This window comes from Cynara cardunculus (genome assembly GCF_001531365.2).
Source record: "Cynara cardunculus var. scolymus isolate 2C chromosome LG 15, CcrdV1, whole genome shotgun sequence".
In the NCBI taxonomy this organism is placed as follows: Eukaryota; Viridiplantae; Streptophyta; class Magnoliopsida; order Asterales; family Asteraceae; genus Cynara; species Cynara cardunculus.
The window spans coordinates 6,171,089-6,185,963 of record NC_037542.1 but is presented as its reverse complement, the minus strand read 5'-3'; the positions used below and the strand labels follow the sequence as shown (position 1 = coordinate 6,185,963).

The 14,875-nt window shown below is 35.9% G+C and overlaps 1 protein-coding gene and 1 long non-coding RNA gene across 4 annotated transcripts; one reads left to right on the top strand and one right to left on the bottom strand.

The window, feature by feature from the left end:
- Positions 1 to 3,374: 3,374 nt before the first annotated feature.
- Positions 3,375 to 13,734, top strand: LOC112527348 (rust resistance kinase Lr10-like). The gene is made up of 3 exons (XM_025137945.1): positions 3,375 to 4,139; positions 4,267 to 4,302; positions 12,545 to 13,734. The coding sequence occupies exons 1-3, from the start codon at positions 3,431 to 3,433 to the stop codon at positions 13,600 to 13,602; spliced, it is 1,803 nt and encodes a 600-aa protein (XP_024993713.1). The 5' UTR covers positions 3,375 to 3,430; the 3' UTR covers positions 13,603 to 13,734.
- On the bottom strand, positions 5,274 to 14,280 carry LOC112527349. Of its 3 annotated transcripts, none has more exons than XR_003070752.1 (4): positions 14,057 to 14,280; positions 11,258 to 11,322; positions 10,359 to 10,470; positions 5,274 to 5,610 (listed from the first exon to the last, which is right to left on the bottom strand). It is a non-coding gene; the product is annotated as an uncharacterized LOC112527349 (long non-coding RNA). The 3 variants fall into 3 exon arrangements; XR_003070751.1 differs by having other exon boundaries at positions 11,258 to 11,319; XR_003070753.1 differs by lacking the exon at positions 14,057 to 14,280 and adding an exon at positions 11,574 to 11,830 and having other exon boundaries at positions 11,258 to 11,319.
- Positions 14,281 to 14,875: the final 595 nt, after the last annotated feature.

Genomic DNA, 14,875 nt, shown 5'->3' with positions numbered 1-14,875 from the left:
TATATATATATATATATATTATATAAAGTTGGGATCACGTGAGACCGGCCTGTTTTCGTGAGACCATATTTTTATACTTGAAATTTCACAGCAAAATGCTGTGAAGGTAACCTTCACAGTGTTTTTACTGTGAAGGTTCGACTTTTTTAAACCTTCACAATGTTTTTGCTGTGAAGTTTCAAGTGTAAAAATGTGGTCTCATGAGTCTCACGAAAACAGGCTGGTCTCATGTGAACCTAACCCTATATATATATATATATACACCGAGTCTTAGCAAGAAAATTTGTTTGTGATTTCTCTTTTATACTTCCATTTTGATTTAATCATCGAGTCAATCTTTTACATCTTAATACTTAATTTTGATACAAAAATATAATGGTAAATCGTATTAAAACATAAAGTACTTTAATTTGATTCTTATTTTAAATATTATACTTTTAAAACATTTATTTTATATGACATCTCAAATATGTTTGTAATTATTTATCTAATGACCTTAAAATGATGAATATGATTTAAGTTTTCTTCTGATGTGGCATGTGACACCCACTTTTCCAAGTCTTCACTTGCATCATAAACATAAGAAAAAACCATTATATAACTTTTTTTTTAACCTGGATATTCAATTTGTTATGTGAGTCGAATAATCTTAAGATGATCATCTACTTTGCAGATAGCTTGGAGTCACCGCATTTGAACCTCCGTGGCCACAAAGGGATTTTTATTCCTCCTTGGATTTGAACCTGGGACCTCTTGATACTTTTGACCTTTGGAACCAAGCTCAAACCAATCAGGCACCACCCTTGTGGTTATATAACATGATCTTATGGTCAAAACTTTACATTGTAGCGTAAAAAAACTTTAACATTTAGCAATTTCGGTCCCTTCTTAAAGCTTAGATCTTCTTTTTACCTTTTGTTCATTCTAGGATACCTGATACTAAGATACATACATAATTTTTTAAAATAAAAACAGTCAAGCAAAGACCTCATTAACTTGTAAGGTTTTTATAACATGCATATCATAATAATAAAACGTAATATGTAACATTAAAAAGCATCCTGAACATTGTCATGCCATAAAAGTATTTCATTACCGAGATCTCCCTCTTTGTGTTGTATGCACTATGTGGATCCATTTTTGACGGTAATTATAAAACAATTATTATGTTTCAGGTGCATGAACAAATCGCATAGACCAAACAGGGGCGGTCCAGGGGCAGTGTTGATGATGTCGTTGCACTAGGCTTCCGATAGTCAAGTGCCTCGATTTATTTTTTTATATATTATAACGTTAATTATAATATAAAATAACATAAAATTCAATTGTTTTTTAACGAATTACCACGTTGAATTAGTCAATAATTGAATTACCTCGAATATCAATCCGACTATGATAGACAAAGCCGTTATATAAAAACTAATTTAAGGAAGGGTCATGTTACTATGACCCAATAAATGTCGCATCTCCAAATGCGGAAGACATCAACGATAAATTAAAACCTTCTTGTGCAACAATCTAACCACTCATCTCATCACCGTATCGCTAGGTTTGGTATTGGCTGTTTTCTACTTCAATTTTATATAACTCTTTTCATGTAAACTGGAGGTCACAAGGTGCATTCGGACAGCAATCATGTTGCCCAACTTACACCCTGAGGCGCTAAGAAAATAAAAAGAAACAAAGCTAATGAAGTTGCAGTTTGTCTAAGAGGGTGTTGCGGCCCCACTATTTGGAGGCGGATAAATTATTGCATACGTTACTGTTTTAGTGGACTAAAATCTTACCCGATAAGTAAATCGTAGTGTTAAATTTTACCGATAATCGTTTAGCAGGCAAGTATTTAGTGAATGGCCCCTGACAGTTGGTGAAAAAGCACAATCAACTACAGATTATCACAACATTGCAAAAAGTACGAAGCTAAGGAGTATATTAAGAATTGGTGGTGTGTTGTTGTAAGGAGTAAATTGAGAGTTTGGTGAAAAAGTAGGGACGGATCTAGAAATTTTTTCAAATGGCAGCACCATTTGACTATAAGAAAAAATTATAGGAAATTTTTTTCAAACTGTGGCATCAATTGATTATAAGAAACAAATATACATAATTTTTTCAATCTGTAGCACCATTTGACTAAGAAAATGACACTAATCAGATTCGAACTCGGGTCTGGAGTGGAATAAAAGTTTTGCAAACCAATTCTGCCAAATAAAACTTGTTCTAATCGTAGATTCAAAATGCATACGGTGGCATACAACAAATTAATACGGTTGCACCTTTCACGAATCTAAAATTTTTATACCCTTGGATTGGGGAATAATACGGTGGCACGTGCTACCGTATGCACCACTATGTGTCCGTCCATGCGAAAAAGACAGTTTGAAACTTATATTTACTTGCTTTCAATCTTGTAAATGATGGAAGGGGGATTTTTTTTTTTTTGGTAATTATGGCATTTGAACCGGTCCAAACGCTTACCCGGGTAAGCGTAAGCGCTTACCAAGTCCTATTATCTTATCGGATGAATATGGTAAGGACCAAGAATCTTACCCGGTAAGAGGGGAGACAAGGACCGAGAGTCTTACCCGGTAAGTGAGGACGAAGACTCTTACCATGGTAAGCGCTTACTCTGTAAATTGTTGCATACGATGCCGTTTTGGTGGACTAAAGTCTTAACCGGTAAGTAAGTGGTAGTGTAAATTTTACCGATAAACGCTTACCGGGTAAGTGTTTGGTAAACGGCCCCTAAGTCTATAATATATCTGAATCCATTTGTCACATGCATCTGAACATAATTTCTTTTTACTTTTATGAAGGATTGGTTTCGTAAATACATCATGGATTGGTGACAATCACATTCAACCATCTCATTTCATGAAGAATAAGTAATCTACTGATTTGCAAAGGGAGTTAAAGTTGATATCAGTTGAAATGAGGGATGAAAAAATAATTTAGGGGATGTTTGGTTAAAGGTATTAAGCGCTAGTAATCAATGGAAATGAAAATAAAAAGAACTGTTTGGTTTTCTATAATATAATGGGCTCATTCTTCCGGAAGCCCAAAATTTCATTTTTAAACTGGGGGAATGAAAATTTATTCGATTTTCAGGTTCGGATTATGGTGAGCTGAGACGTATTACATGGGGATAAAAATGGGAACCACACGAAACTTTCAAGGTGTGATGTTTTAGAGTTTGAAAGGGGTTAAGGATGAATGGAGGACAAGAGTCAAAGTCTTTATGGTGTTGGTCAAAATATATACACAAGTTGAGTTTGTGAACGTGAAAGCTTGTACTACTTCTCCAAAGACTTGGACTCATGTGTGTGTGTGTGTGTATATATGTATATATATATATATATATAATGGAGTCTGAAGAAGAACGTACAGATAGATAGTTGTGTGTGTATTCTTTAATTCCTGTTGGACATTTGAAATGATTCTCGTCTTTCTTTTTGTGTCCACTGTTCTCTCTTGTTTACCTCTCATTTGCACTGCTACAGATGATGACACTTCTATGCATAGCTTCCCAATTTCAGGAACACTTCTCGAGTACCCTTTTAACAACGCGAGTGATGCACAACGTGGGTTGATCCAGGTCGACTGTAGTTTGAATCATGAGGATATTCAACTTGGACGACACCCTTATCAGATTGCCGGAAAGCATGGGAATCATTCTTTCTTCTTGATTCCTAACAGAAGATTTGAAGAACTTTTAGAAAAGAATAGTTCTGATGCACTTTACTTTAGTTTCACTTCCCCAACTCCTCTTTTATTTTCCATTTCAATACGGTCGTTTATGACTCTCTTCAAATGCACAAAGGATCCCAAGGATGCTGAACAAATAGATGCCTATTTCATCAAACATGGTTATAATAGCCACAAAAGTTGCAAAGATCACAAGTTCTACTATAATCATCATCTCGTGAGCAATTCAACAGTTCCAAGTCATCTCCCACCTACATGTGAAGTAATACGGTTGCCAGTGAAGGAGCAAAGTGCAGAAGGCAATGAAACCGACATATTTTCTCTTCTCGCCCATGAATTCTCTGTTTCCTTTAATTTGTCATCTTCATGCCAAGAGTGTTGCAAAAATAAAGGCCAGTGTCAAACTAACAATGAACAGTTCGAGTGCAAATTCCCGGGTACTTGTGGCTTCTTTTTTCCCTTTTATCTTTATTCTGGATACACAAGATGTGCAACATATTCCTGAAATGATTTTACTAATATATGTCTAACTTACCTTTGTTGCATGTTTGGTTGCTGCAAAAGATCATGGCAGAAATCTGAGGCTGATCCTTATGCCAGGTTATATATCTCTTTGATTCGATACACAAACATTCTAATAAGAATTGACTAAATCATGATCAATCCTGCAGATTTTGTTCTCCCTTATGCTTGTTGATTATCCTTGATGATCTCCATAAGCATATATGTGTATATCTGTATTACCTTTTCTAGTTGTGTTTGTAACACTATAAATGCGTTATTAATGTGATACTATAATCCATCAAAACCATCACATGTGATACTAAATCACAGACGCAGATGACCTTTGGTGCGACCTAAGTCGCAAGGCACGGCATCCATACACCACCAAATCCCCTCAAGTGTATTATCACATGTGATAAGGATGTTCTCGCGTTCTCGTAAAATTAAGGTGGTCTTGTTTGAACCTCCACATATATATATATATACATATATAACATCTCTTTAATACAAATCAATCAGTTTCTTCTCTATCTATATTATGTACATGTAGGTACATGAAGGTGTTGCATTCTCTTAATCAAGTTCTTGCTGAATCTACCTTCGTTACCATGCTCTCTTTGGACTTCGGTTATCTTCGTATTGCGGGTTGCTATAAGAGCAACCCTTTTTTGTATATGTCACGTGTTAGGCCGGGAGATGGGTTGATTTGATGATCAAGATGAAAACCAAAATTAAGATTGATACGGACGATGGAGCCAGAAGCTTCTCTGTATATCGATTACAGAACTGACTGCTTCATATACCTTAAGAGATTTACAGTAACTACCATAGACTATGAAGAAATGACGAACGACTATAGAACTATGAGATTGAAACATCCTGACACCCAACCCCCTCTCAAACTCAAGACGGTTCAGGAATGACCAAATTGTGTTTTGGAACAAGTGCGTGAAAACATTCCATTAGATCTACTTCGGTGAAAACAGTAGCCAACTCATCAATTGAAACGATGGGAAAACAGTTAACATTTTTCCCAACCACTAGTTAATGCACAAGTGGGCAATATATCTCAATGTGTTTTTTTTCATTTATGAAACACATCATTTTAGAAATTTGTATAGCACTCTGGCTATACGACAGTCACAGAGGTCTAGGAAGTACACATGAATGAAGGAAACTACCAAAACCAAATGAGTTTTTTAGTCTCGGCAAAAGCACTATATTCAGAACCTGTTACTATGTTAAAGATTTTTCTGCACCAACATGAGCCAAGAAAGAAACAATAATCGCATCGTAGAACGCCGATTAGTCAAGTAGCTACTCCGGTTAGCATCTGAATAACCCCATACTTCCACACAAGAGAAGTGTAGCCCATTAATAAGCACCTTTAAGGTAGCGGAGAATCTGAAAAACAACTACATAATAATCAGTATAAGAAACAGATATGAAATGTGCAAAACAAAGGCTAGATCAGGCCCAGTAACTGTGAGGTACGCCAAGGAACACACGACTTGTCAATATATAGTCGGATCACAAAGAGAATTTACACCTAAGTGAGGTGAACATTTGGCTTCCTGGGTATAGAAGTTGTTCTGTCAGTAATGACTACTAGCTAAAGAATATTGGACACATACCTTGCTTGACAAACAAGTAGATACTCAAGAAGTCAAAGAACTTCAATCCCAAAACAACAGGAAGGTCAAGATCTTTCATTTAATGGAAAAAAACATATAGAGCCTTTGAGAATAGCAAAATCTGTTAAATGGTGTAACCTAGACTTGGTGGGTTAAGATAGTTATTTAACTTAGCGGTTGCTAACTGCTATGTAACTGTCAATCTAAAACCAAAGATAACTAATATTGAAACACTTGATTCACATAAACATCACTTTTTATTATATGAACAAAGATTGTACAGAATTACATCATAAGACAAACAAATGAAAGACAAAGATTATAAAGGAACATAACCAACACAACGGTTTAGACTGAAGAGAGGCAACGATTCACAGAGAAGACTTTGGCGGGAAAGGAAATTGCCATCAACTGTCATAACGGCAATTTAACGGACATGACGCCAAACTGCTAAATCTTGTTAATTAACTAACTGGAAACAGAAGTTTGGCTTATTCTTCAACATTCCCCCATAAGCTTAACTTCATGAACTCCCAATTCCTTTTTCAGAATCATAAAACTCCCACGTTTAAAGGATTTGGCGAGTATATTAGCAACTTGATCTTGAGACTTGCAAAACAGAACATCAACTTCGTTGTGATGAATAAGCTCCCTGATAAAGCGAAATTTAATCCGTATGTGCTTGCTTCTTCCATGATAAACAGGGTTCCTAGTCAATGAGATAGCAGATTTATTATCACAATAAATCTGTGTGCAGGAACTTTGTGGAATTCCCAATTCCTCCACGATACCTCTAAGCCACAAAGCCTGACAAACTGTGGAGGATAAAACCATGTATTCTGCCTCTGTAGAGGACAGGGCAACAACCTTCTATTTCTTGGATTGCCAAGAGATGACACATGATCCTAAACTGAACACATACCCGATTGTACTTCTACTATCTACAATGTTTCCCCCATAGTCACTGTCACTAAATCCAATCAATTTAAAATCTTGAGAGTGATTGTAAGCGATACCATGATTGAGCGTCCCTTTGACGTATCTCAAAATTCGTCTTGCAGCATCCCAATGCTCCTTCTTGGGATTTTCCATAAACCTACTCACTAAGCTTACAGAAAACATAATATCAGGCCTTGTGGTCGTGAGATACATAAGGCACCCAACTAAGTTGCGATAAAGGGTGGGATCAACTTCTCTTCCATCCTCCCCTTCTGAGAGTTTTAAACCAAACTCCATAGGAGTGTCAGCATTAATACAATACTCCATGTTAAATCTTAGTAGCAAATCCCTTGCATATTTCTTTTGAGAAATGGAAATACAATGTGTACCTTGAGTTGCTTCAATCCCAAGGAAGTAATGCAAGAGACCCAAGTTTGTCATTTCAAAGTTCTGCTTCATTGAATTCTTGAAGTCATCTATCATCTCACTTGAATTACCTGTAAAGATTAAATCATCTACATATATACAGACTAAGAGAATGGTGTTACCAACTTTCTTGATAAAGAGTGTATGCTCATAATTGCATTTGTTGAACCCATGATCAAGGAAATGTTCTTCAATTCTGCTATACCACGCCTAGAGGCCTGTTTCAAACCATACAGTGCTTTCTTGAGATGACATACCTTATGCTCCTCGCCCTTTCTCTTATAGACGTTTGGTTGGTCAATATAAACATTTTCTTTTAGTTATCCATTTAAAAACGTTGACTTGACATCCACTTGATGTACACGCCAGATATATTGTGCAGCAATAGCCAGAATCAATCGAATGGTTTCAAGTTTGATAACAGGAGCAAATACCTCTTGGTAATTGATCCCAAATTGTTGTTTGTAGCCTTTTACAACAAGTCTTGCCTTATGCTTATCCACCTCTCCCTTTTCATTGAGCTTAGTCTTGTAGATCCACCTTACTCCTATAGATTTCTGTCCTCTGGGCAATTCAACCAGTTCCCATGTATTGTTCTTCAAGATTGAGTTCATCTCAGAATCCATTGCTTCTCTCCACTTCTTTTCTTGGCAAGCTTCTTCATAATTCAGTGGATCAGCATCTGCAAATAGAGCAAAATCAGCAAGGTTGCTTATGTGAATAGTTGTGTATTATTATAAAGATCACTCAGACTTCTAGTCTTTCTGTTTGCACAATCTGATGAGGATGAACTTTCAGAACTAGCATCCTCAGTTGAAGTAGATGCTCCCACAGGTGTACTAACAGGTGTAGTGGGCACATTTGATTCAAGATCCACATCAGGACTGTTTTGATCAAGGTGTTGTTCAACTAGGATGCAACTTCCATTTTCATCACAAGTCAGTCCATCCCAAGCCTTATCTTCATCAAATATCACATCTCTACTTGTGATAACCTTTTTGGTCAAAGGATTATAAAGTTTGTAAGCTTTGGTGTTATAACTATACCCAAGAATAACAGCTTTTTCTGACTTCTCATCCAACTTTCCTCTCTTTTGATTTGGAATATGGGCATAAGCCACACACCCAAAAGTTCTCAAATGGTTTACACTTGGCTTAAAACCATTCTAGGCTTCTTGAGGAGATTTATTTGAGAGGCTTTTGGTAAATAATTTGTTTATCAAGTAGGCAGCACAGGCTATTGCTTCTGCCCAAAAAATATTAGGAAGGTTTTTGGCTTTGAGCATGCACCTAGCCATTTCTACTAGGGTCCTATTCTTCCTCTCTGCCACCCCATTGTGCTGGGGTGTGTAACTGGGCAGTCAACTGATCATAAATTCCATTATTCTTCAAATAGTCTTCAAATTTCTTTCCTATGTATTCCCCCCCTCGATACGATTTGAACAGCATTTCCCCTGCTTCTTTGGCTATCTGCGACGCTGAGATCCTCTCGAAAATATTTTCATCCACTGCTTGATAAATCAAGAACATGGCTCTTTTGTCCTTTCTCCTTGATTCATTAAGTTCACTGGTTTGTTGTGCAGAAAGAGCTATTGGTTCTTCGTCTCCACTTTCGATGTCTGATTCTTCGACTCCACTTTCGATGATTGCCCAAAGGTCTTGAGACTCGAACATCACCTTCATTCGGATGCTTCAATGGAAGTAGTTTCTTCCATTTAGTTAGGACAATTGGGGTTGCTGGATGCTCTGAGAACTTGAAGCCATACGATTATGGCTCTGATACCATATGTTGTAAAACCAAAGATAACTAATATTGAAACACTTGATTCACATAAACATCACTTTTTATTATATGAACAAAGATTGTACAGAATTACATCATAAGACAAACAAATGAAGACAAAGATTATAAAGGAACATAACCAACACAACGGTTTAGACTGAAGAGAGGCAATGATTCACAGAGAAGACTTTGGCGGGAAAGAAAACTGCCATCAACGGTCATAACGGCAATTTAACGAACATAACGCCAAACTGTCAAATCTTGTTAATTAACTAACTGGAAACAGAAGTTTGGCTTATTCTTCAACAAGTACTATATATATATATATATATATATATATATATGTGTGTGTGTGTGTGTGTGTATGTGCCGTCTATGTATGTGAAGTGGGGAACAGATTTTATGCAATAAGAAATCTGATATTAGTTTATTGTTTGTTCTTGTTCTTATTCCCTATAGGGGTTGTGATCTTATTGAACAAAATCGGCAGTTTCGCTCCTTGTGGTAATCATATCGTCAACATATAATAGGAGAAGAACAGTGCATGTCTTTGTCCTATAAGTAAATAGACTAGAATCATAATGACTAGAAAAGCCAGAGAGAGGATTAGTACTAAACTTCTCAAACCAAGCTCGAAACGCTTGCTTGAGACCATATAAAGCTCAACTCAGTCTACATATAAATATTTTAGGATGAGAGACGCTAAAAGTCAGTCTCACTCTCATACATTTACCTATTCAAAAAGATCTTTTTTGAGAAGTGTGTTTTTGACGTCCATCTAATATAATTGCCACTTACATGTAGCAATAGTTAAGAAGCAGCCTACTGAAGTGACCCTGACCCAGGCAAAAATTATACTCTTTAGTTTATGTCATACTCATGAATAAAACCCCTGGCAACAAGGGTAACCTTTGTACCCATAATGGTCCCATCTGACTTGGTTTTGATTCTGTAGACCGATTTAGAACCAATAGGATAGTTACCTTCTAAAAGAAGAGCATACACCCTAGTTAGTGCTTTATCCAAGGCTTGATGCTATATAAAGATGGTTATTCATAGGAAAGTAAGGTAGCATAACAATGATAATCATGAAGATCAAAAGGAGGATCTTTTACCCGATTCGACCTACGTTAAGGTGGTTTATTTGTGCTAGAATCTTCAAAATCAACACATGTTTAAGGAGAAGTTGTTAGAGAATGATCGAATTTCAAGTATGTTTCACAGTTTCAGAAATATAAGAGAATATGATCGACTTAGTAGCTGAAGTGGTGTCAAGTGAAACACAATACGTGGAGATTAGATAATAGGTTAGTAAAGTGAAATTTAAAGGAAAAAAGCATCTATGAAGAAAGGAGAAGAAGCACCTGATACCTGAAACTTTAAGTGGGATGAGAACATTTGATGTTCACATAAGTCGACATGTCAAGAGATGCAAAGGCTTTCGAAGATATGATCCCAACAGCAATGTCCCTTACCGCCTTACCTTCAACCTCATAACATAGAAATCAACACAAATGAGAGCATGGTTCAAGTTACGAACTCTCATGTAGTTGTAACATAACAAAGTAGACAAAACCCCATACTTTTTAAGTAATTCATAAGGAGTTATACTTTCGAGGATAGGAGTTGGATGGTGATTTATTGTGTGAATATCATAGAAAGCAGCTTCGCCCCATAAACGTTCAATACGTTGACAATAAGTCATTAATCAAGGTACGAACAGTGTCAAGAATGTCCATGTACTTTTTCCACACAACCATTTATTTGTATTTCATGACGTTATCAGTAGAAGATACTTTATAACCGAGAATTCAGTAAAAATCAAGAAAGAAAAGTTAAAATATATGAGGAGGTTCAGATTTATGTTTCATTAAGAAAATCCATGAGAAGACTATGTGATCATCGCTAAATATAATTAACAAAGTTCTACCTCCAGTCATGATGGGGAATGTGGTCATGGCCCTCAAACATTAGAATGTATAATGTCAAAAGGAGAATCAGTGAAAATCATTTAACTAAGAAGGTAAATCATGTTGTTTTCAAAGTTAACAAGATAACCAAAAAAACATACTCAGTTTTTGACATTTCCTGAGCTACTAGATCCAATAAGAATTAAGAAGTTTAAGTCTATTTGCTGACATGTGAACTAAACATGCACACCAAGTCACCAAGTGTCCATGGATGTAACACTCAACATGGAAGCAGTAAGATTTGGAGAAGAGAAACTGGAAGGCTGAGATAGAAAAAGTAACCCAGCTCGAACACTTCACCTGCTTTACCGCCTGTCCCAATAGTCTGTATGGCCTGGAGCTGCACAGTTGACCTGCTTAAACTGCTTTACAATCAGATGAAGAAAACGCAATAGTAAGACTGGTTTCACATAACTGGCCAATAAATATAAGGTACGTAGACTTAATTAAGGAATGAGAATTGATGTGCACACATGACCACCAAACATGACTTGGAGATGTGTACCACCTGTTGTAGATATTTAGGAAAGGTGTTTTGGGGATTCTTTAGCTATAAAGATATTTGGGTGCGGTGTCATTGTGATTACAGAACCTGAGTCAAATAACCAAGTCTTACCCGATATTCGTACGTCCAACCCCGGATATGAGTTGCATCATCAGATCAGCACTTTTCTTAATTAGTTCAGCAAGATAATTTACTGTAAGTGGATGTGGTGTTGGAACATGCAAGTGATTTAACTGTGCAGTAGTAGCACTAGTAACAGAATTGGACCAAAGCACAATGTTTAAGACGCTTCTTCTTTGCATAGAGGAATAGGATAGTTCAAAGGTTGATAAGGTGTGGCATGACAGTATGTGCACTCAAAAGCTTTGCTTCCCTGTAGAATTGGACCCACATTTCCACTGAAAATGTGATTAGTTTTGAATTTGGAAGTTGGAACATGCATAACAGTATCTGTTAGTGGAACACGAGAAATCAACTGAATGTCTCTTAACATATGAGCTAAGAGATAGCCTCTTCAATGGTTGGAAAAAGAATTCCATGAAGCAAGGAGGTGGGGATATTCTCATGCTGATCGATTACAAGCCATATGCAAATATTACAATTTCTACCATATGGGTTTGATCAGTAATGCAACAGTTCCATCACGAACAAATAGATGTTAAGTTTCTTATATTGTTTGCTTTAAAAATTATATCAAAAGAAATTAATAATGCCAATACCTCTCTTTAATCATATTAAACTACATAAATTTATCTTACTACATATAAAAAATGTTTTTGTACGCAGATATAGCGAATTCTATACTGTCATCGGTATTCACTTAAAATTAAATGGATATACACATATTCCTAATCAAAACCGTACGATATTATGATAGGTAATGTCTACAATGCAAAACAAACATTTCTAACATGATAGTTTAATCATAATGGTAGCTTTTCGTGGATGCGAAAAGCAAAATCAAAACAAGTTATTCTTCTCTTGGGTAATGTATCATATACATATTGTTTGTTCATTTTACCCACCATTTCACATTGAAAAGTAAAATAATTTTTGATGCTCCATTTACTGTATGTTTGTAGGAGCTATTACAATCTTAACCATGATAATCGTATGCTTCATGATAATCGTATGCTTTAGAAGGAAACTCAGTTGCGGAACAAATGCAAAGAATGATGTCAATGAGGAAATGTTTTTAAATAATCACGAATTCCTAGCTCCAAAAAGGTACACTTATTCACAAGTCAAGAAGATGACAAACTCCTTCAAAGTCAAACTAGGCCAAGGCGGCTTCGGTTCTGTGTATAGAGGAGTATTATGCAATGGAACCTTGGTGGCAGTGAAGGTTTTAAGTGAACTGAAAGGTAAAGGGGAAGATTTCATTAATGAAGTTGCAAGTGTTAGCGTGACATCCCATGTTAACATTGTTAGTCTTTTGGGATTTTGTTTGGAGGGCCATCAAAGAGCTTTGATCTACGAATTCATGCCGAATGGTTCCCTTGAGAGGTTCATATATGGTTGGGGTTCTTCAAGTAATAGCCACCTTGGGTGGAGAAAGTTGCAGCAGATTGCTATCGGGATTGCTCGGGGTTTAGAGTACTTGCACAGTGGTTGTAACACACGGATCTTACATTTTGACATAAAGCCACATAACATTTTGTTGGATAAAGATTTATGTCCTAAGATATCTGACTTTGGGCTTGCTAAGTTATTCCCGGATAATAGAAGCATCATATCCATGTCTTGTATGAGAGGAACGCCAGGGTATATTGCTCCTGAACTATTTAATAAAAATTTTGGGCAGGTCTCCCACAAAGCAGATGTTTATAGTTATGGAATGATGATTCTAGAAATGGTTGGAGGGAGGAAAAATATCGAGGTTGAGGTTGATCATACAAGTGAGATATACTTTCCTCATTGGATATATAAAAAAGTTCAATTAAATGAAGAAAAACTTGGACTGCACGGGATTATTAGTGATGAAGACAATGAGATGGCAAGGAAAATGATTATCGCCGGCTTGTGGTGCATACAAACTAATCCATTGAGGCGTCCGACAATCACTAAGGTGCTGGAAATGTTAGAAGGGGATTTAGCATCGATCGAGATCCCTCCAAAACCTTACTTGTCTTCTCCATGAAGGTTAATTGGTTGGTTCCTCATCTACAAATCAATTGCATCATAATTTACCTGGACTTTGAAATGTTTGTGTAATGTAAGTTTTGTTGAAAACTTATATCCTAAATGAGTATTGGGTTGTTTGTGGTGTTAATGGTTTTTGATTTTTGACTTGTTAGTGATGGCTTAATCGCAGTGGTTGCTCAAAGTTTGCAACTTTATACCTCAAGACCATTTGATGTAAACCCAACACAATAGATCATGTAATTTATTAATAGAATGACTTTTACCCATTTTGAGACCAGCATATCGATCTGTTAGTGTTGCAAATAAAATTGAAAATTCATTAAGAACAAGTGTACTGTGTACACAAAATACGGGCATAAACTTAGCTATAAACTACCATTATCAAGTACAGTAGGAATCATGAAACAGATTAATAAGCAAAAGTGAGTACAAATTCAAACAGAACTTACCAAATGTCAGCTTCTACTTCGACAACTTCCAGTAGCTTCAATCCATCAATTACCGAGCAACTCAACCAACAGAAACTGATTCGTGTTCAGAGATTTTCACAACAGAAAGTCAACTCTAAAAAAAATACCATGTTCATGGAATTATCAGCTTCTTAGACATTGATCTCAACCAGATTGTGTGAACATGAGAAGCTCCATTCTAAGATTGACCTTCTGCTTTGAAACGTGGAAATCAATTTGGGAATTGATCGGTCGTTGGAGCTAAATTACCTTTTACCTATCCGAACTATTTAAAAATAGCACATATGACCCTTCACGTTTTCTTAGTTTACAATTCTTACCTACTGTTTTTGTTTAATAACAACTTTAAAATGAAAGCCAAAAATATTTTATTTAAAAAATGTTTGGCTAACTAGCTGATAAGTTAGTTTATAAACAAATTATGTTTGGTGAAAATTATTTGATAAGGTAGATAAAAAATGTAAAATGATCAAAAAAAACTAGTCAGTTACAATATTTTGTGGTATAATTAAAACAAATTCCTAAAAATAATATAGTCATTGTTTGGCAAAATAAGCTAGTTTATTTTCTGGGTATACTTTTGGATGCACATAAGATAACTTATTGAAATGCTACTTAAGTAACGTTTTAGTACCTTATTGTCACTTTGTCTAATTATAACCTTCATTGATATTAATTATTATTTATTATTATTAACTATAAATAAATATTAATAAAATTAAATATTACTAATTTAATTATTAAGTTTAGAGGTGGCCAAAATTCGGTCCCGGGCCGGGCCTTAACCGGTCCCTACCG

Excerpts from the sequence above, each read along its gene's own strand:
- LOC112527348 (XM_025137945.1), top strand. The coding sequence starts at position 3,431 with ATGATTCTCGTCTTTCTTTTTGTGTCCACTGTTCTCTCTTGTTTACCT. Across the intron at positions 4,140-4,266 it reads GTTCGAGTGCAAATTCCCGG|ATCATGGCAGAAATCTGAGG; the intron begins GTACTTGTGGCT and ends TTGCTGCAAAAG. Across the intron at positions 4,303-12,544 it reads GAGGCTGATCCTTATGCCAG|GAGCTATTACAATCTTAACC; the intron begins GTTATATATCTC and ends GTATGTTTGTAG.